Raw genomic sequence first — 22,683 nt, 5'->3', positions numbered from 1 at the left:
GGTGAAGAAATTGCAGGCGGTGGGTGGGATCAGGAAAGGTGCAGCCCTGGAGCAGTTCCAGGACTACAGTGATGGACAGCCACCATAAACCATGCGGGAAGATGTATTCCCCTAGCTACATGTCTTATTGCAGGCAGTTATTAGATGATAATTGTTCCTTATAGCCAGGAACACTCAGAATGTTCCTGTAGCTAAAGAGAAAGTTGGCCACACCACTGAAGGATAACAGCTGGAGTTTGAAGGGTTCTAATTTCAAAGAACAACATTGTAAAGACCCTTATCAGGTCTAAGAAACCTGCCTATGTAAACCACCTTGAGCAAGCGCTAAGAGTACACTGAGGAGGAGGGAAGGTGATACATAAATACAGCGACAAGTAAATAAAAATCTCCATATGGAATTCGGAGTTTAGAATACCTTTGGCTCCCTGTCCACCACACACAGTTTTAAAAAGGTACACTCAAACACATGCAGATGTTCTCAAATGCATCATGATGAGCCTTCCCAATAGTAAACATAAAGACTGGGGGGAAACACTCTTCGATTTCAAAACAACAATATGGGAAGTAGCCTGTGAACAACTCCCATCCAGCATGCACACACTTTCTCAGTCTGAGAAGTGGCCCTAAATATAGGTGAGAGCACAAGGAAACTAGTTTCCTAACGGTGATTCATATTTTGTGGGGTTTAGGATGATGTTCCCTACCTCATAATGATGGATATACTTTATATTACTATACAGGTCTACACACATTTTGTTGTCTTAAAAGTTAGAGCTATTCTTAGATATATTTGGGGTGCTGAACCTGTCAGCTACCTCATGAGGAAGGTGACTCAATATAAGGTGGTTATGTTGTACCCCCAAAATTAGAGCCAATAAAGCAAAACCAATGCCATTTTTTGATTCAGCACCCCCAAAATAGCCTAAATTCGTTCAAACATCCTAGGCAGCTAAAAAAAGGAGGTTTTTTGGTAGGCTTGTGTTATTAAGAACATGTACACAGCACAAGTGCATCAGTAAAGCAGCTACCACATTTTCCAGATTCACAAAGAGAGTCTGGTCCAACAAGAAGCTGACGGAACATACCAAGATCCAGGTCTACAGAGCTTGCGTCCTGAGTACACTTCTGTACTGCAGCGAGTCATGGACTCTTCGCTCACAACAGGAGAGGAAACTGAGCGCTTTCCACATGCGCTGCCTCCGACGCATCCTCGGCATCACCTGGCAGGACAAAGTTCCAAACAACACAGTCCTGGAACGTGCTGGAATCCCTAGCATGTATTCACTGCTGAAACAGAGACGCCTGCGTTGGCTCGGTCATGTCGTGAGAATGGATGATGGCCGGATCCCAAAGGATCTCCTCTATGGAGAACTCGTGCAAGGAAAGCGCCCTACAGGTAGACCACAGCTGCGATACAAGGACATCTGCAAGAGGGATCTGAAGGCCTTAGGGATGGACCTCAACAAGTGGGAAACCCTGGCCTCTGAGCGGCCCGCTTGGAGGCAGGCTGTGCAGCATGGCCTTTCCCAGTTTGAAGAGACACTTGGCCAACAGTCTGAGGCTAAGAGGCAAAGAAGGAAGGCCCATAGCCAGGGAGACAGACCAGGGACAGACTGCACTTGCTCCCAGTGTGGAAGGGATTGTCCCTCCCGGATTGGCCTTTTCAGCCACACTAGACGCTGTGCCAGAACCACCTTTCAGAGCGCGATACCATAGTCTTTCGAGACTGAAGGTTGCCAATACAATACACAGCACTATTTTTCCCTTTCAGAGAAAGAGAAGCAAGTCAAGCAGAGCAACCAAGACAGAGAGCTTCAGGCAGGGTACAACAAGCAGTGTGTCTTGCTTTTACTATAATATCTGAAAGGAGGTGGAGACCTTGCACAAGTTTCATTACTAACTACAGCCCTGAACATCTCTCCTGTTCGAGTCTGCCTTGGCAGCTGATGTGAGGTAAGACGAGCAAAGCACACCATGCTTTTGCAGGTGCTTCTTGCAACATCTAGAGCTGCCCATACATGCCTCCATTCAAATTTTAGCACACTGAAAATGTAAAAATGGCAGGTCTGCCAATATTTAATACCATCACATTCATTTCTGAGCCCTGAAAAAGAGTGCCTGATGCACTCAGGTTCACTGGGTTGTATCCCAAGTTTAGTCAGTCAGTCAAGTGCCAACAAAATCAATGGGATTTAGTAACAACTATGGTTAATATAGCACCAACGTACATAGTGCTTTGCAAAGACTGAGAAGACAGATCCCTGACCCTAGGGGCTTACAATCTAGATATAGAAACAAAAGAAATGAGGAAAAAGAGAGGCACGGATGATAGAGGAAGCATATATGGTTGTTTCAGTTACAGGGACTCAGCTTACTTAAGCCATTTCTGCTCAACGCTGCATATATATAAGGGATCAAATGTGCAGACCTGTGGACTGGGCAGAAATGGGTAAGTAGGAAAGGGAAGGGGTTTAGTATCAAGGGTTTTGTGGAAAATATGGATAACAACTTTGGATATGTCCCACTGTCTCTTATATTCCATTCAATTTCTGGGAATAAAATTCTGAATCATACTATCATTCAGCGTGTGTTTCACACAGATGCTAAATGTATGATGGAAGGATCTGAAGAGGCACTGATTCTTCTTTGTCTCAACATAAAAAGATCTGATTTCTCAGGCAAATGAAGATTTAATGTTTCAAATGTTCAAGGATTTCCCTGTCTAACTCATAAATATGGGAAATGGGTGCGCTTCAGTCATCTGAGCAAACATGTTCACAAAGATGGTTGCTGAGCACCCCATCCAGGGCTCTCAACAATACAAGGCTACAATTAGCGCAAGTTATTAACTGAGCAAAACTAAGCATGGCTCCAGAGATAGTGGCTTTTGTGCCATGCCACGCAACTCATTGAAAAATCCAGCTCAATGGCGTGAAAACAAAGGCAAGAAAATGCACGGGGCTCTGCAAAATGCATTACTTCCATCTGGCTGACTCCCCCTCAACTGAAAAAATTTCTCATGCCAACACCCTCAAAAGCAAGTGGCCATGACAATACAGGCAATTCTTCATCTATCTGCCTTGAGCTGGTTGTCTAATTGGGGTTGGCAATGCAATGGTTCATAGGCCTAAGTCAGCCTGCAAGATGATTTTGTACAGCCCCAAGGGCTGATCTGCAGTTAGGGAGAGAGGGCCAAAGGTGTAAAGCAAATGGATCAGATTTATTCATAAAGCACCAAGAGTGCATATGGAGCTTTATACAGAGCAGGCAGGTCCCTCCATCACGAGGGCTTACAAGTCAGATATCAACACAAGGGAAACAGAGGAAGGGGAAAGGTTACAAGCCTTGATGGATATACCTCCTGGAAGTAGGCTATATCTGAATGCCAGATGCAAGAGAGTGGCACCAGGACGCAGGTATCTTGTTGTCTTGTGTGCTCCCTGAAGCATCTGGTGGGCGACTGTGAGATACAGGAAGCTGAACTAGATGGGTCTTTGGCCAGATCCGTAAGGGCTCTTCTTATGCTCATATGCCCAGGTTCTTTACAGTTTACTGGAGACCGCCTCATAGCATTTTCTTAACAGTATACAGGGCTAGCTCTTGACATATTTAGTGGGTGAGGAGGTGGTCAAATTTAAAAATATTTTCCTGGTCCCACTTAAAGAGTGGAAGGGATCTGCAAGTCCCTTCTCACACACAGGCATTTAGCAGTTAGGTTTTCAGAGGGACAGCATCAAGGCAGCTCACAAAAAGGTCAGCTTAAAAGCAAAATGCCAATAAATCTACAGCAGCAAAAGGGCCATCAGGAAAACAGCTGAAATTTTGCACTTATGCTTCCAGATGCAAGTTACATGGTTAAATGCCATTCGCTATTGCAAGAGAGATTCATTGCAAGATGAATGAATTGCTATTGCAAGATCAGAGTTTCACAGGAGCCTCTTTTCAGGAAGAATGCCCAATTTGTTGAAACTTCTGGCCTACCACAAGTTGTTTCACCAGCCTCATCCAAGCACCTTTTGGTGATGGAAAACATCCCATGTACACTTTGGCACAAACTGCATCAATATATTAGAACAGCAAGATGGACAGATGCAGGAGTCATGAATATCAGCCGGCTTCTCCACTCCCTCCAAGAAGGGTTTACAGGAACAGCCTGTGCTTTAATATGCATTTTAACAATAATTTAAGTAATGAGGTTTTCCTTCCATATGTTTCCCAAGCGTAGGCTTTAAGAGTCAAAAGATCACAGAACAGGTAAAGAGAAAGACCAGTAAATTATATTACAACCTACTTGTAATTGGCACTCTTAACATATCTATCCTAAACAAATTTAACTGGAAGCTTCATCGATTTGAAAAGGATCTTATTTTCCAGTAGGAACACTTTGTAGTTTAGGACCAAACTACAAAAAGCAAAGAGGAAGACTACTAAATTGGAGTAAAAGTGCAGAGACTGTTTAACTCATTCATTTCATAAACCTTTATTGGCATTTAAAACAGTTAAATACATAAGGTAGAAAAAATAGCATTTTATAACTCCACTGTGGAGCTTGCCTTCGTTAACGCATCCCAAATAATTCACAAGCGACTACATTTTTTGATAACAGCCATCAGGAAATCTGCTTCCAAGCTGGTAGTTACTTCAGAGCTATCCTCAAGGAGGAAGCCCACACCTCCTTCAGAGGGGCCAACAAAGTTAGATAAAATTGGCTCTAATAGGCGTTTGCAAAGATAACTATGAGCGGAGCAGTGACACAAAATATGGGCAACTGTATCGGGTTCCAGGTGGCAAAATTCACAAATTCTACACTCATGTGGGACATTTTGAAACTTTCCAGAGAGGACTGAAGGGAAAATATTAAATCTTGCAAGCATAAAGGCTTGCCTCTTACCAGGATTCACTAACTTTTGGAAATAGTTGAAACCATGACCAAAAGAAGGAGTCAGGCCAGAATAACACGGGGAGCAGGTGGGGTTAAGGTTATGAATAAGTAACTGAGTTTCTTCCTCCCATAATTTTGTCCTTAAGATTAAATACACTCGATTAAGGTCAGTGTCTGCAAGAGATTCCAAGGAAAGGCCCATATTTTGAAGTTTTACTTCAAAAAGTCTATGCTAGGTGGAAGTGTAAGGGCCCTTTAAAAGGTCAATAAGCAAGGAATCAGGGTGGATGTTAAGATGAAGACGTAGCCAAAATTTAAAAGCCAGGGACCATGCCATAGTCGAGGGAAGATGGATGCCCAACTCAAGGATTATTGTCAATAGACTGTTTAACTCTCTTCCATCTAGTCCCCCCCACCAGTTGCTGATACCTTCCTTGTGGAAAATCAGTCAGGTACAATATGGAGGGGACAGGATTACAACCAGGAGGAAAGTTACCTGCTTTGCATACAGAAAATCCCATGTTCAGTCCTCACCATCTCCAGGCAGGGCTGGGGAAGAAACCTATTTGAAACTCTGGGAACTAACAATAGCTTTAGGTAGCAGTTTTGACTGGCAAAGTAAGTGTGAGCACATACACAGGCACATTGAACACTCCCTCTTGCAATGCTTTGGCCCAATACTCTTCTGCTTTTAAGTTAAAAAAAATGATGTTGAGAGAACTGATCATAGATTTTCCACATCACATGTAGTTTGGCCCTTGCTGACCTCTGATAGATTGATATTTCCAATGAAATAGGATGGGGCTGAAAATATAAAGCTCCACAGATCATGCTTTCACTATTACATTCACATATTTTTGAGTACCCAAAGTTCTGCTTTAATGGTATGTTTCTACCAATTACAATGAAAGAGAGCAATACAATGGTTTAAAGATGCTAAAAATTCAGACAAGGAAGCATTTCAAAACATTCACGATTTCAAAACTACTTAAGCTGCTAAAATAAGAGGGTGACTGCTTCTCAGAAGGGCATTAACATGCCCCAGAACTATAATTTGACATCAAGCAAGTTCTTTTAAATTGCAATGCAAATTATATTCACTACTTGCCATGAAGACATGCGCACTAACTGAGGCTTCTACACCTCAAAATGTGCTTCTGCTATGATCCCCTCAGGCCCGGTGAGATTTCTCAGATCTGTCATACCCTATATCAAGTATCTAAATGTAAGGACACCTGAAACTATCACACCTAACTGACTTCTCCAAACAAGTGATTTTAAATCCCAAGTATGAGACACCATCCTCATTCTGCAGCTCCTTACTGCTTCAAATATTTGTAAAATATTTTGTTATAAACAAGTCTGAAGTTTATCTTTCTGCAGAAGAGCACCCATCTTGGAGTTCATCTGCCCTTTTTGCTTTTCTAGACAGACCTGGCAAAGCCTTTTCCAGGCATTTTGAGGCAATTATCTTTTTATCTGCTCTAATGTTTTAAGTTAGCTCTAAATATAGCCAGAGATTAGCTGGATGAGTCTAGGCAGACTGTTAACTGTTAAGATCTTTAGATCGCTAAGCTGAAGAACTAAGAGAAATGAAAGCAATTCTTACATCACTGTCCTTGTCAGTTTCACCTGCCTCCAAATGGACCTTCAGGAACTTGCAAAAATGATGTAAAGACAGCACAAAACTGAAACAAGGCACTGTTTGAATTCTTGTTTCTATCTGTATATGTTTCCAAAGTGAATACAAAGAGTTTTTAGTTCTCAACAAAACTAATTCTTTAAGTAGTATGCTCTCAGCCCAAACATTATCTGCAATGTGGTCAAGTTCTCAGATACTTCTCAGTATCTCAAATTAAGGGTACATTTGTGCATACAGCTGTTCCATATGAAGTTCTGCAAGCATTAAAAAAGTTGTTTCATTGTACTACTATGAACTGCTGTGTCTGAATGACTGGATTACTTCTGTTTCACCAGGCACTTAACATTTGATTTTAATGCTATGTACATTGTTCTTTAAATTTCCACCTTGTTTCTTAACTATGGTTTTGTTGTTCATTGCAGTTTTAATTGTTGTATTGTTATTTCCAATTTACTTCTCCAATGGCTGCATTGGCTGCCCATTCGTTTCCGGGCCCAATTCAAGGTGCTGGTATTGACCTTTAAAGCCCTATACTGCTCTGGACCAGGGTATCTTAGAGATCGCCTACTCCCGTACAATCCGGCTCGTCCTCTTAGGTCATCAGAGAAGGCCTTTTTACAAGTGCCGCCACCTAGGGAGGTATGTGGGGCGGCTGCAAGAAATAGGGCCTTCTCAGTAGTGGCACCAACGTTATGGAACTCCCTTCCCCTTGACTTAAGAATGGCTCCCTCTCTTGAGACCTTTCGGCAAGGCCTGAAGACCCTTCTGTTTAAACAAGCCTTCTGAGTTCTCGGCCTTTTAACATCTTTTTAACATCTTTTAATATTTTTACAGGCCTGATTCTTTTATGACTTGCTGCTGCTCTATGCTCTTTTTACCTAGTTTTTATTCTGACTGCTGTTTTTTATGATGTGTTAATATGTTTTTATTTGTTTTTAAATTATGTTTTTAATATGTTGTAAGCCGCCTTGAGTCCCTTCGGGGAGAAAGGCGGGGTAAAAAATAAAGTTATTATTATTATTATTATTTTACTGTGGTTTTATATCAGTGCTGCATGCTATCTTGAAGCATTTTTGAACTGAAAAAGCAGGATAAAAATATTTTAAATAAATAAATGGAGGACAAATATATCAGTGGCTACCTGGTATCTCCAGTTCAAATGCAGTATACTTCTTAAAAACTAGTTGCAGGGGAGCAACAGTGGAGGATGGGTATACTTTCCTGCTTGTGGGCCTCCTAGAGACATCTAGCTGACCACTGTGGGAAACAGGATGCTGTAAAAATGTCAGAGGCAAGAATGAGTGAGAGTAAGTTCGTGCAAGTGTGCAAGACAGAGAGACTGACTGTGGTATGTGAAGTTAGGAGACAGGGTTAACCTTTTTCATCTATATAGTGTTTCTCATGGTTATGTTACCCACCCACCCCCATTGCTCTCCCCGCAGAGGAAAATATATAGGTACCAAAGGGTTAAATGCCATCTACCCTCAGTGCTGCAGTCTTGACTCACTTTGGGCTTCCCCGCAGCTGCTATAAAGTTCCAATCATAGGTTTCTGACCATTGTGTGTCTTTTAAGTATCAGCACTGAAAAAAGACAAACTCTGACAGTGATATCCAATACAGGTTTAGAGGCAGGTGGGGAATTGAGATAACCTGCTTGTAGGAACCATAAACCTAACTCAAGTGTCAACACCCCTGCCTCAGCAGCATTGTTTTTCTCACACTCTGAAAACAGGTATAGGGCTAGAACCCCATGAAATGCCCTACATGAATAACTAATAAGTGAAATTGAATATGTGGTCCCTAATACATGCCTGGTAACAAACCTTTTTAAAAATCACTTTAAAGCATTTGTGGCCATTTTCTGGAAGCAATTTTATCTCTTTTTGGGAACTAAATATGAAAATGCAATCTGATCCATGATTAAACTCTTAGCCATACACCAGAAACATACTATACTCTTCTAAAAGAATGTGTTGGCAACCTTCAGTCTCGAAAGACTATGGTATCGCGCTCTGAAAGGTGGTTCTGGAACAGCGTCTAGTGTGGCTGAAACGGCCACTTTCTTCTAAAAAGCAGCTACAAATATCTATACCCTTCTGCCGACCCTCCACAGGGTAACCAAACATTTTGACATATGGGCCATCTACCACCTTTCCAGATGTCAGAAAGTTCAAAGATTAGAAATTCCAAACCAGCAGGCAGTTTTGTTGACTAGCATCAATCACACCTACCTCAATTAGGATTGTTTATTTAATGTTTAGGATACATTTCTTCAAAGTAGTCAATGTGTGGTGGCTGGAGTATGTCGAGAGCAGAGAGTACCTAGGAAACAAAGAGGGAAGCAGATTTGATTACTTGAAATGTCACTGGTCTGAGAAAATAAAGATTTGATTGATTGATTGATTGATTGATTGATTGATTGATTGATTGATTGATTGATTGAAACATACTAGAAATCTTCACTTCAGTGACAGAAAAGTAAAAACAAAAGACCAGGCTGTCCTTTCAGCTCAAAACTACGTTTTGGGGCAGCTGTGAAGCAAAGTGAGAAGACAACTTCAAATGCAGAAAGAAAATTATTGCTCCTTCCTCCAAAGTGGACTCAATGAGAGCTGAGGCTGCAGGTTTAGACATCAGCAGCAACAGACAAATATTACACAGGCCAGCTACAAATAACCCTGCTGGGCCTGTTCAGGTGGGATGCTGCCATGCTTTGTCAGAAGGCTTCAGTGCAAAACAGAGCAGGCTTTCAATTAAGCTGAACCCTTTAAGCATCTGATTACAGTGAAGAACACACCTTTTGTGAGCAAGCCCCTTCTGAAACAGGTGCTTTCCTAGGAGAAAAGATCCTCACAGCATCTTGCGCTAGGGCGATTAGCTGGGTATCTAGCTGCTGCACTGTTGATCAGACTGGGGCAAATCTGACCTGTACAGAACACCTAGTTGAAGTCAACAGCAAACAGGAATCAGTCATTGGCCTTTGGATACAACACCTTTATTCCACTGTTTCAGCCCATTTCCTGGGCAGAAAAAAAAATTGCAATTTAATACCTCACTGTAGACATCCCTGTACTGTAAGTTTTATTTTAATCTTTTTAAAAATTAAAAGAAACTATTGCCCAATAAACCAGAAGTGAAATTGTATCAATTAAAATATTTTCATTGATTATTCTGATCAATTGCCTAAAGTTGCAAGCCTGTGTTTAATACATTCATTGCAAGTTCTGCAAAGCCTGAAGCAAAATGATGCAAGATTCAGAAAATAGGGCGAGGTGTGAGAGGGGAGACTCCAAGTGCTGAAATAATTATTATAAAAATGCTCCCATTAAATCATGAGCACCTGAAATGTTTTGAGTTTCCACGAAGGCAATGGAAATATAAAGTGTAAAACTCATTACAACGATCATTTAACAAGTATACTAAATATATCAAATCATGGAATATTTCAAAAAACAACTTGTATCATACCATCTTTGGAAGATAATCAAATAGCATGTGGCATATGGTATATGTGATAATGAGTTTTACATTTTATACTTTCGTTGTCTTTAATGAAGAGCTGATCAGCTTGAAACACATCAGGAGTTCACAACTGTATTGGACGGAGCACTTATAATTAAAAACTTTCAGCATTATGGGGTCCCCCTCAATTTGCTGAAGTGTTCTTTTTCTATTTTTTGTTGGTACAAAATTCAGCCCCATTTTCTTGCCTCAACACAAAGGATTCTTGCAGCTAATAAACAATTTCTAAGTTTTTTTGCTGACAATGAAAATGTCAAGGTTACCTAGAGCATCCGCACAAACGTACCTCAGAAATTCTACTGAAATCAATGAGATTTGCATCTTAATAAAATGATATCCAGATGACTTATGAAATACTTAGATACTTAGAGGAGATACTTAGATACTTAGAAATACTTAGAGAGTGTCTGTCACAGACAATATTTTATTCTAACAAAGGCTGGTTTATGTATAAGATTTATACAGTTGTACTTCTTGATTAAAAAGCTGCATTTTCATACACTATTTGAAATGAAAACAGTGAAAACATCTTAGCAGGGAAGTTTGAAAATAAGCAACCATAGCACATTATAAATTGTACACTGGATGAGGTATACACAGCACATGGGTTGTCAGATAATTACCAAAGTGTGAAAAAAATGCACGCAAGTGTCTCCAGAGTAGTTGTGTACATTATAACCCTTTGTGTCCGTTTTATTCACCTTTTCCAAAAACTTGCAAAGCTACTGTTACAGAATAGTTTCCAAGAACATCTTAAGTAAGATCTTCCTGAAAGCTTGCAAGTTACAGTTAAGTATCTGCAACTTAACTTCCTCTTCTTTGCAATAACTGGAGTATAGTAGCTACTCTAGTGAGGCTCTTTAAACTTCGTATTATGAACATTATCACCAAGATTTGAGTACTCTTTGGGCTTCTCACCAAAATGGTCTTTGTGAAGACTAAGGGGTATTAGCTAACTGAGGTGCATTATGATTTCATCCACTTGCAGCACATGGCACTACTGGGAGGTCTGGGAATATAATTAAAATTGTTAATTAGGTTTTTGCTATTGGGGAGGGTTTGCACCATTTGAATTTGTTGTTTTTAATCTTACATTTCCCCCCCCCCTTAAATTTATATCCTGCCCTTTCTTCAAGGAGTTCTAGGTAATATACATGACAAGGTACACAAGGTAATATACATCTCCCCTCCCTCATTTTATCCTCACAACAACCCTGTGATGTACCAGTCCGATTCCCTAGCCTAACCTACAAGGTCATCCAGGAGGTTTTATGGAAATTGGAATTTAAACACAGGTCTCCCCGGTCCCATGCCCAACACTCACACAACACTGGCGGATTTTACCAGATACAACAATCCAGCACTAAAACTGAACAAGTTAAAATGCAGCACATTAATGCTCTGGTTGAAATCCTAAACTAGTTTACAAAAAAGGGACTGCCAGTCTTGTGGCATCTGAAAGTCTAAACAGAGCTATAGTGAGACACTTTTGTCAGCTAGAGCCCACTTTGTTAGACAGAGCTCTAATGAACAGAATCTTATGCCACAATAAATCTCAGAGGTGCTTCAAGATATTTGGGGGGGGGGAGAGCGTGTGGTGTGCTATATCCCGCATTGAATGATTTAATGGTTGTGACTAGAGGGGGGACGACCCCTGACACACACACTTCACTTATGTATACATCAGAATGCTCATTCTAAGAAAGATTATTTAAAATGACTACAGATACACCTATGCCACAATTCCCCTTCTCGCTCAAGTACAGCTTTTACAGGGTTCAGCAGGGGCAGCAAAGAGGATCTGTGACACTTAAATTCAACCATGTAAATTATGTAGGGAGCAAATGCCCAATACAAGAACTACATACTTGACACTCCACTTACATTCTTGGTACTAACAGCCTTTGAAAAGCATGGCCAGAATTAGCCACTAAGGATGCAATCCTAAGCCCTTATGTCAGTGCTTTCCAGCACTGACATAAGGGCAATGCAGCTCTGAGGTAAGGGAACACACATTCCCTTACTTTGAGGAGGCCTCCGTGAGTGACACCCAACTGCAGGATACAGCACATGTCCCATTGGCACAACTATACCAGTATTGGAAAGTACTGACATAAGGGGTTAGGATTGTGCCCTAAGTGTTGCATCTGAGACTGAAGTAGCTTGACTACTGCCACCTGATTACAGTGAAGGTGAGAGCTGGGATTTCTCATTCCAAAATTCAGTTTTGGCCACCACACCACACCAGTCCATTCCTTCTCGACACACAGTTCTTGGCTATATTGTCACTTCTCTTTCTCTCCTCATGCTACTGCCATGATCTTGAAGGAAGTTAGCTTCCTCCTCCCTCTCAGTAATGTTATTTATATAGTACCATTCATGCACATGGCACTTGAGGTAGAGCAAAGAGAGATCCCTGTCCTGAAGGCTCATGATCTGAAAGACACGCAAAAGGAGACAATAATGGAAGAGGAGTGAAATAGATGCAGGGAAAGATTGCAGTCTTTTTACAGTCAGAAAGACTGCAGAAGACTATACAGTCATTTACTGGATACACTAACTTAGGTTTAGGTACAGTGTACTACAGGAACAAGAGGTTGAACTAAACACTTCATGGAAAGATGGGTTTTGAAGAGGAATTTAAAAAGGGAATGAGTGGTGGTATCAAGCTGGCACTGCCAGGAACAGGGCAGGAAAGGAGAAAGAGTGAAGACTTCAGACAAAGCAGGACACCTTCAAATGGCTACGGGTGGCAAGGTGAACTAGGAATATGTTATTCACAATCAGTCCCAGTTCTGCCAACTGCTAGGCCATGCAGTGATGTGTGAACACTGGCTATGTTTCTCTTCTACAAAAAGGAAGAAGTTTGTGTATGTTGTGTGCTAATCACATACTTACTTGGAGACATTTGTTACTTGTAGGAATGCACAAGTGATCGGTAACTTACAAATCTGATTAAAATGAGTCTTAACATAGCTTAGGCAGGCCCACAATCCTTAAAACTCACCCTGCTCCCCCATTGCTATTGGGATAGGGGGGGAAAGTGTTCATTAGAAGCAAGTCACAGGCCACTTACATTGTCATGCTTAAAAAAACACAACATCTTCAATTCACGGAAGACCCTTTTGCAAGAGACCAGATTTTGGAAGACGTTGGGCATCTTTTTGAGTGCAACTCTCTTTCCATCTCGTGGATCTGTTACTGACCTGGAGGAGAAGAAGAAGAGGCATCAAATCTACTTTTAAAACAAGTTTCCTGTTCTTACCCACAAGAAAGAAATAACTGGGTTAACACATTTCTGGGCTATATCTGGCTGCTCCATGCTCAAAACAAGCACAGCAAAATATAAAATACTGAACAAGTCCTGCTGCATTTTTTCTGCGTAGTTAAGTGAATTTCAACTGTAATTCAAGCATATTACTACACTGCATGCTATCCAGGTACAGGATTGCCATTCACTCAGGTCCTCCTGTCATGCATTAGTAAAACCATTTGCCTGGGTTGAATACAATGAATGCTATTTGCTATCCGATCAATAAATGACAGGGTTGGATTACTTACATTTTCTTATCTTTAATTACTCTATTAATTCTGGGACACCTTTCCTATTGTAAGCCTTTCCAATACTAAATTCCTATAGTCTGTTGCTTTTGAATGCTACTTGCTAATGAAGCACAAGATTAATTTTATATAGAACCACGGGGGGGGGGGTTACTCCTTTGGCATCCAATTAGACCACTGTGTATATCTTCCAGTGAGATGTACTATATGCATTTCCTGAATTGCATGGTATGGGGAACAATACTGCATCCCTGCTGTACCCTGATATTCTTGGCAGTTAGCTTCCCCCTGTGCAAAAGACAGGTAGGGTTTACTGCTTGACAAGGCCAAAGATTTCAGGAAAACAATGGCAGACAACTGTCTGGGTTATTGCTACAGAAGGCAGCAATAAATGGCCAACACGCACAGAAAAAAATACCCAGCATCAGATGGGACAAACTATAAAAAAAATAAAACTCTGTGTCATGTCCTGTGTTAAACATTGGTTCCCCAGTGCAGCTAGAGGAGGAAAGGTTGAAACTATATAGTTCAAGTGGTAATCTATGTAGACACATATAGCCAACTTTTGTGCCTGGGTAGAGTTGACCTCAGAAACGTCTTGAGCTTTGTTGAGTGCTCTGTGCCTGCTCTTGAGTGGAAAAGCCCCTGCACACCAAGCAACTCAAAGATGGGAAGAATGCCCAGTCCCCACGTTTAAATTGTGGTACGTGAAGGAAGACTCAACAGTTGGCTTCCCCCTAAAGGTGAGCTATCTCACCCTCTGTATACAGCCAGCTTTATACATTGCCTCATGTTTATAGAGAAGCCTATAAAGAGAGGTTAAAAAACACTTTCACAAAAAAGAAAGTAAAGTTTTAGTGAGAGAAAGATAACATTGCTGGCTACTTGGTCTGAGACAATTTTTACTTGTTAGAAACTTATATCTGTACATCTTATTATGCAACCATGTACTTTGACACTGGGCACCTTCCCCTAAATAAGAATAAACTGCGTGTATTTAGAAGGGGCCATAGATGAGTAGGAGAGTGCCTGCTTAGCATACAGAAAGTCCCAGATTCAATCGCTAGTAGCATCTCCAGTAAGGACTGGGAAAAATTCCTGCAGGAAACTCTGGAAAGCTGCTGCCAGTCAGTATAGACAGTACTGAACTAGAGGAACCAATGGTCTGACTAAGCAGAGGGCAGTTTCCTAATGTTTTCTTATCTGAAGGAGGACTCCATGCCTGCCCCTGCCATGGCAGGATGTAGCACACGCCCCACTGGCATGGTTGCATCAGCACTGGAAAGTTGGTTAGGACTTTCCTTTCTTGGTAAGTAAGACTCCATTAAATTTAGCAGGATCTTCTTTAGAGTAAGCATGTATCAGCTTATGATGCAAGTTTAGAATGAATGTATAAGTCTTTAACATTTTATGGGACCACTGCTCAGATACGGTCAACTTCTACACATTAGGTTGTGATTTATCAATATTGTTAAGGTTAAAACAAAAACCACAAAGCAGCATTTCATTTAGTTATTCATACAAAGATCAGCCATGCTTGTAGCTGGTAGTAATATAACTCTAATGAATGCAAACGGCAGGGCGGTAATTTCACGCCATGTTGAGTTTGTTCTCTCTTAACTCGGGGTAGCAGCTGATTTGGTTCAGCACAAACAGTGCCAGAAATCAGAGATAAGTGCTGAAGCCTGTTACACAGGAATGCTTTTATTTTCTTTGTTGCTGAAAAGGCTTGCTGTGCTGAGCTCTTCTGCTGGTTATCCCCCCATCCATATGAGCTAATGAGTTACAGGCGGCAAAAGATAACTGCCAGTTCTAACACAACCTTCTATCACATCCTCTGAATGAAGGAGGTCATATTCAGGAGTCTGAACAGGAATTTTTTTTGAAGTGATAAAACTTCTACATCACAAATAAGATGACTGAACTTGTCACAAAACCAGAGTGAGATTTTTATTACAAAGTTTGTTATTTTTGGAGGAGAGGGCGGGCTGATATATCTGAAGTTGTAGAGTAGACAGCAGATTCACAGAATGTGCAGAAATGAATGTTACAAAAAATTTAAAAAAGTGCATCAAGACTCATGGGATGTGCTTGCTGTAACACATTAACATGGTTAACTTCTGAAAGTCCCTCACACATGGGCACACATTTTGTGCAGCACTCAAGGGGGGAAAAGCACAACATTTGAGAGTATACCTGATTTACAAGAATATCAGATTGCATCAATTTAGATGTTTCATTCACTGATGGAGCAAACAAATGCAGCCAGAAATTTATGCTGTCTTATGACTAATTACTTTAAATTACATTTAAATAATAAAATTTATTATTTTGCATCAGACCTCAGCTGGCATTTTGGCTCAGTAACACACCGAAAGTCAGGCTGACTCTCCGTTGGACCAGACAGAAATCACAGCTGAGTGTAAATGGAGCTAACTATGAGTGGTTTGATTCCACAGAAATAATGCTGTGGGACATTCCTGCCCATATTCACCTAGAAATACAGAGCCCTAGAAATAGGCAAGAGATTCATTTTCTGCTTTATAAAATCAGAAGTTTGGAGAATAGCTATGAAAATACAAGCCAAATAGAGAACATGGAGTTTACTGCTTTATCCTTTTGCCAAGAGTGTAGCGGCTGCTGCCTCCAGATCTCCACTCTGAATTCTGCTTCCCCAATTCTCACCTCTTTTGAAAGGACAGGTAACCCATAATCACTCCTTGCTGATAGTGCAATAGTGCCCCCCCCCCCACATCTCTGCTTCTGGCAGGACGAACCACGTAGACCAATTTCATGTGATCTCCCATGGCAGGTACCACCTGCCATACTGTGAAATCCCACCAGTGGCACTTATATCACTTGTTGAAAAGAACTGGCTTACATTTCCTAACACACCTTGGCCCAACCCAAAAGCTCCAATCCCTTGGTGGAAAGCTCCAAAATTTCTTGTTGCTTGTGTCGTATCCTAAGTTTAGTTAGTCATGACTAGTCCTCAGATAAAGGCTAATCAAACTTAGGATACAACCACTGAATTTTAATTTTCTAACAGAAGAATTACAGAAATATAAGTCTTTTTAAACTGAGAATAGAAATTCCCAGTGTAAAAAGGGAAGCCCATTTTTCAATTGGATTGATAAGATGGATAAGCCATTTGGTCAATGTATTTTTATCACTCCATACGGTTCTGAAATATCCACAACCTTTCCCAGTTAGCATTAACAGCACCTCCCAGTAATAAGCCCAAATAATTCTGGCAATGACTCACACTAACACACCACACACAAACAAGTCTAATATCCTGAGCAGTCTTCTCTCGTTACCTGAAATAGCAGGATCACTGATTTGCACTTTTAATCTTTTAACTGTTAATCTTTTAAATTATTTCTCCAAGTCCAAGACCAGTATCTCTGAACATGTGTAACAAGACCACTTATGAAAGGAAGTCTGCATGATCACTGATATTTTTAATATTTTGTCTAGAATTGTGAAATTTGACTGTACAGAACAAAAACCAGGCCTATCCTACATGGTAAGCATAGGAACACTCTTAACCTGGCTTGAACCCCTTGTTTACCTACCCACCAACTCAAAATAACTATGTACCACTGGCAATCCTGGCCCCTGTGTTACCTGGGGCCAAGACCACAAAATGCTGCCCCAAGTTAAATGCCCCCCCATTGGGGGCCTTCTGAGGGCCACAGGAGACTATGCACGACCTTCTCCAGCCCTTGAAGGCCTCTGGAAGACCTTAAATGTCACTTGTGGTTTTCACCCCAAAATCGGAAGTGCTCTTTAAAGGCTCTCTGGAGGCCTCAGAAGGCCTTTGGAGGGTTGCATGCAGCCTCCTCCAGCCCTCTGAAGGCTCTGGGCAGGGTGAGGAGGGTGGTGCCACCCCCATAAGCGTTGCGTCCTGGGGCATTTGTCGTCGTCCACCTTAAGAACATAAGACCAGCCCTGCTGGATCAGGCCATAGGCCCATTTAGCCCAGCTTCCTGCGGCTCACAGTGGCTCACCAAATGCCCCAGGAAGCACACAAGACAACAAGAGGCCTGCATCCTGGTGCCTTCCCTTGCATCTGGCATTCTGGACCCACCCAGGTACACCAGTGCCATGTACTGCAAGAGTGGAGAAAAATATTCTCACCTTGAAAATATTTTATGCTACTTTTCCCCCACTGGCATGGGAGCACAAAGGTAGACAATATAACATGCATAATGGAACAATAAAACTACCCATAAAGTATCCAATCAAGCAGCAGCAGGCAATATTAAAACAAAATATAAAAACAGAAAATACATGGCATTAGTAATAAAAATGGCAATATGAACACTCATGTAACAGAGGACCATAAAACAGTAAACAGCACTAACTGCAACAGGAGTAAAAAAATTTATTTACATATAACCCATCCCTCTCTAACCAACCTGATCATCTTACAAAAGGATAAACCTAAAATATTTTAATCCCACATTAAGCAATCTTGAACATGAGCTGCTGATCTACTGTCATTCTTTGAAAAAAATGAAGCCTACAGATTTTCAAAGTGAGTTTATGAGCGTTTGGCCGCATTTTAACCAAGGTCAGCTGTGGCAACATTGAAACCATCATGCTTATGCATTCACATGAGCACATACCAATGATTTCTGTTGTATCTAATCCAGGTCTAGAAGAAACTTGGTTACTAAAGCTTGATAAAACAGCCAAACCCAAGAATAATCCCAGGAAAACATAATAGATAGGAGCACAGATATTTTATCTGAAGTTCTGCAAGCTTTAATGTATCTGAGGAAAGTATTTGCACAATGTTCCCACACCACTACATTTGGGAATCTTGAAAGCCATATTGAGACATTTAGTGGCTACCGTACTACAAAAGTACCGCAGACAGTCGAGTATAAAATCAATCTCACAGATAAGTCGAGGGCAGGTTTTGAGCCAACAAACATGGAATTTTCCCCACCCCCTGTGTCCTGCTTCTTAGCCCAGTTCCACCCCCACCTCACCAAGCAGCTGCTTCTTCAAAGCTTTATTTATTGTATTGACCCGTGTCTATAAGTCTACCCATGTTTTCAGGGTCAACTTTAAAGCATGAATTTTTTGACTTGTACACGTGTATATATGGAATTTCAATAGGCATCTGTTGTGGATGTCTCTAGAAGTGGTTTAATTGACAGCTTTGTACAAGAACTCAGAAAACCATGCAGCAGTCCAGCAAAGCAAAGACACACAGTCACAAAGGTACATGGTTAAGCAGATGATGGACTGAAATAAGCTTTGTTCTCATGTAAGAACTCATTAGCTGTAAGTGATAGAATAGAAAATATGCAAATGTTGATTATATTTAAGATATGGGACAGACCAATTACCATGAGGGCTGCCATTTCAGTAGCACTGCTTCTGCCAAAGCATCACCTTAGCAGCTGAGACTGTATGTTATGGGACACCTTGGCAGAAGAAGAACTGCTGAAAGGGCGGCCTGCATGATAACTGGGTCCTCTCAGCACCTCCGTAATGCCTGTTCCTTTCACCCTTCTTGGTTTTCACCTTCTGAGGCCTTCCATCTCTCCTTCCCAGAGCCTTGGCGGAAGTGATGCTGCTGAAAGGGCGGTGGTGGGAGAGCCCAATTACCACATGACCCAAATAGACTTTGAGGGCCATATACAGTCTGTGAGCCTTATGTTGGAAACCTCTGCACTATACAGATCCCATCAATAAGCACTAACTAGTGCAAATATACAAAGACTACAATGGAGGAAAAACTCCCAGAGTTAATTTCCACAAGCTTCCATACTGGGTTGAACATTTGATATGTTTTTGCAGAACTGTCCCCATTAAAGACTAAAAGAAACTTAAGTTATACTGTTGATTTTTCAAAAAACGAGAAAATGAGATACTATAAGGATTGTTCATCTCATTCCACAGATATATACATTCAAAGTTCTTTACAGTTTTGCATGCATTCCTTGCATGTACATGTTACAACTTCAATAATGAAGAGAACTACAAAAACAACCTTGCCAGTTTAGATGAAAAGTCTAACTAGCATCCCTTTTCAACAGTGGCCAGTTACATGTATTGAAGAAGAGCAATAGGGAGAATTCCAGGGATAAAGCAACTGGAAGGGGAAAGATTAAGTATTCCTTCCTCTTTTGCAATGCAAAAATTGCCCCTCCTGAAGGCACTTGACAAGGAAAGGGCTACTGTTTCCAACTATTTCTAGCTATTGTTATACATGGACAAATGCAGTAATGTCTAGTTTGCCTCTCTCCCAAACAGGCCCCCTGCTTCTATGCTGTCAAACATGGAAGGACTTGTTTAGCCATGTGGTACACAGATAGGGCTTGCTACCAACAGTGGAAAGAGACAAAAGAAACTAGCAGCAAGCACACAGAACAGCTCCAAACACAAGTTACCTAACCTGACACACATCTACAGTGTTTGTGTTTCTGCAGAAGTGATGTGTTCACACATAACAGACAGTGTGGAGAGCAGGCAAACAGCATGTGTCATTAGAATGAATAACCTGTGTCCAAGATAATGTTACTTTTGCAGAAGCCCCAAAATTTTTTCTTCAGGGGAGGCTGTGGTTCAGTGGACCTTCCCCTCCATCTGGCCCTCAGCAATCTTATCATAGCTATCTAGGATCAGTTCACCCTTCAGTCATGGGTAGCATCATTCAGGTGCAATGTTCAAAAGGAATGGTCCTCAGAAGGAAAGAATTAAGACAAAACACAACAGAGGAAACCAGGCGTGCCCTCTCATCATTTAAGCTTTAACTAGTGCATCTGTATTTATGGAGGAGGGTAGCAACTGGCCAATTAAAACTTGACAGACCCGGTTCCAAATTAGAGGTTATTCTGTTTCACAGCTAATCCATTACATACCAGTTTATGCATTACTAAATTTAAGGTGGTACCGGGTCCTGTTATATCAAACATAGAAGCAACGTAAAATGGTACTACTTGTGCTTAAAGCCTAATGGAAAAATCAATAGCTTCTATATTTGTGCATTAGACACAAGAAAGTAACCCAGAGTTTCTGATCACATGACTTTCTGCTGATAGAGTGGAAGGAGACAATAAAAGGATCAAAAGGTCTTTATGAAGACTGTTTGAAGGCCAAAGCACATTTCACATTGCAGAAACACAGCTCTTGCCAATTATCAGAAGAACTAGTAAAAGAAACCAAGTCAGTGCCCACCCAGACCTCTGTTTCCACACAGAAGCAATAGCTGATAATCTATTTTGAACTTTGGACGTTCAATGCAAGTGACTTGAAAATAGCTATTCTCCGTCGGGGGTGGGGAGAATGATTGCCTTTTATATAGCTGGATACTAAGAAAATAATTTATCACATTGTGTTATCAGGCTGCAAATACCCCAAAGACACTAGAGGGAAGTCTCTAAGGAGGTAATTGAGAGTGCAACTGTAGTCAGTTTTCAGAACAGCAATTTCAATTCCCTGACCAGCTTCATGAGGATGTTGCACTCTGGGTGACTCTGGCAGCCAAGAGAGCAGCTCGCAGGGAACCTGTCCATCACTCAGTTCAGAGTCAATAGGAGCACTCTTTCAAGCCACCACAGAAGCCTGCAAAAGGTTCTCTCTTATTAAGCACCAGTTATCAGTTCAAATGAGAGAGAAGAGACTAAGTTTAACCTAAAAAAAGTACAGTGGTGCCTCGCAAGATGAATGCCTCGCACACCGAAAAACTCGCAAGACGAAAGCGTTTTTGCAATTTGTTCTGGTGACTCACAAGATGAATTTTTCTATGGCCGTGCTTCGCAAGACGAATTTTTAAAATTAAAAAGTTGAAGTTTTGTGCTTGAAATTTTTGAAATCCTCTGTACAGTATGTATGCCTTTAAAGAGCACTTAATAAACACTTTGTAAACCAAATTTGACTTTGCTCTGACTTTTTTTGCCCATAGGAACGCATTAATTAAATTTCAATGCATTCCTATGGGAAACCGCGCTTCGCAAGTCAAAATTTTCGCAATACGAAACGACTTGCGGAACGAATTTCGTCTTGCGAGGCACCACTGTACTTGAAAAGCAGCACATCAACAGGATCTTGACTTTAATTCTCTCTGTTTATAGGTCCTTGTTAACTAAAACAGGAATTCTCATGGAGAGAATTCATGCCAAGATCCTGTTCATAAAGCATAAGGTCTGTAATCCAGCAAAGTGACAAAGGCTGCAATCCTACATAGGCCCATGGAGTAAGTTTCATTTAATTTAATAGGATTTGCGTCTTAGGCATGCAGAGGTTTCCACCAAACGCTTGCACGGTACAGCACACAGAGACATCAGACCTTTTCAGAGGTTCTGGTATCAAAACTTTACACTTAAAGTAGGTGAAATCAACATGTGAGACCTTCTGTAGCACCCCATTACATGTTTGTTTTGAGAAATAAGCATCCAATTTCTAGTTTGTATCATCTTTAGGTTTCTCCTATTAGGGAAGGATCAAGGCCTAGGTGCCACACCAATACACATAAGAAATCATAGGCCTTCCCAAGTGTTCTTCTGCAATTTAAAACAAAATAAGGGACACAAAAGTAGCCAGACTAGAAGACAAAACTAGCTAACTCCATTTGTAAAGTATTAAGCAGGGTACCAAATAAATATAAACACAAAACAATTGTGTTTTTGCAGAACAAATAACCATCATCGAGAAAAGAATAGCTAAACAGAGAAGTTTGTATTTCAAAGAATGTGCAAGAAAGGAAGGTCTCTCCATTTTTTGCCCAAAATGAAAGCAAAGAACCACAATTCTATAGACACAAGGCCACAATGATAGCAGCAGATGTTCACATTGCGCAAATCAATGCTCACTGATGCAAGGCTTTATCAGACACATGAAGATTAATATAGGGCCCGTCTAAACTCTATGCATCCCAAGTGACGTCATGTTTTCTAGATTAAAGTCAGCACCTTGCATTGGGCCCAGAAGCACATTCACAGCAGGTGCATGTGAAGTGAAGTCTGTGAGACAGAACAGGAGAAGGACTGCAGCATCTTGCACTGGCTGAGGAGTCCAAGAGATCTTCAAGGCAGACCCACATAAAGCCTGAAA

At 41.0% G+C, this 22,683-nt stretch overlaps 1 protein-coding gene across 2 annotated transcripts in view; it reads right to left on the bottom strand.

Annotated features, from left to right (window-relative positions):
• NLK (nemo like kinase) overlaps nucleotides 1-22,683 on the bottom strand; it is a 100,133-nt gene that overhangs the window by 33,189 nt on the left and 44,261 nt on the right. For both annotated transcript variants that reach the window (XM_066635905.1, XM_066635904.1), the window contains exons 2-3: nucleotides 13,124-13,253; nucleotides 8,792-8,847 (exon numbers count right to left, since the gene is read on the bottom strand). In XM_066635905.1, coding sequence (XP_066492002.1) covers nucleotides 8,792-8,847; nucleotides 13,124-13,253 — 186 coding nt within the window. The remainder of the gene's footprint in view (nucleotides 1-8,791; nucleotides 8,848-13,123; nucleotides 13,254-22,683) is intronic.

This window comes from Tiliqua scincoides, chromosome 8 (assembly GCF_035046505.1).
Source record: "Tiliqua scincoides isolate rTilSci1 chromosome 8, rTilSci1.hap2, whole genome shotgun sequence".
Taxonomy (NCBI): Eukaryota; Metazoa; Chordata; class Lepidosauria; order Squamata; family Scincidae; genus Tiliqua; species Tiliqua scincoides.
This window is presented reverse-complemented; position numbering and strand designations above follow the sequence as displayed.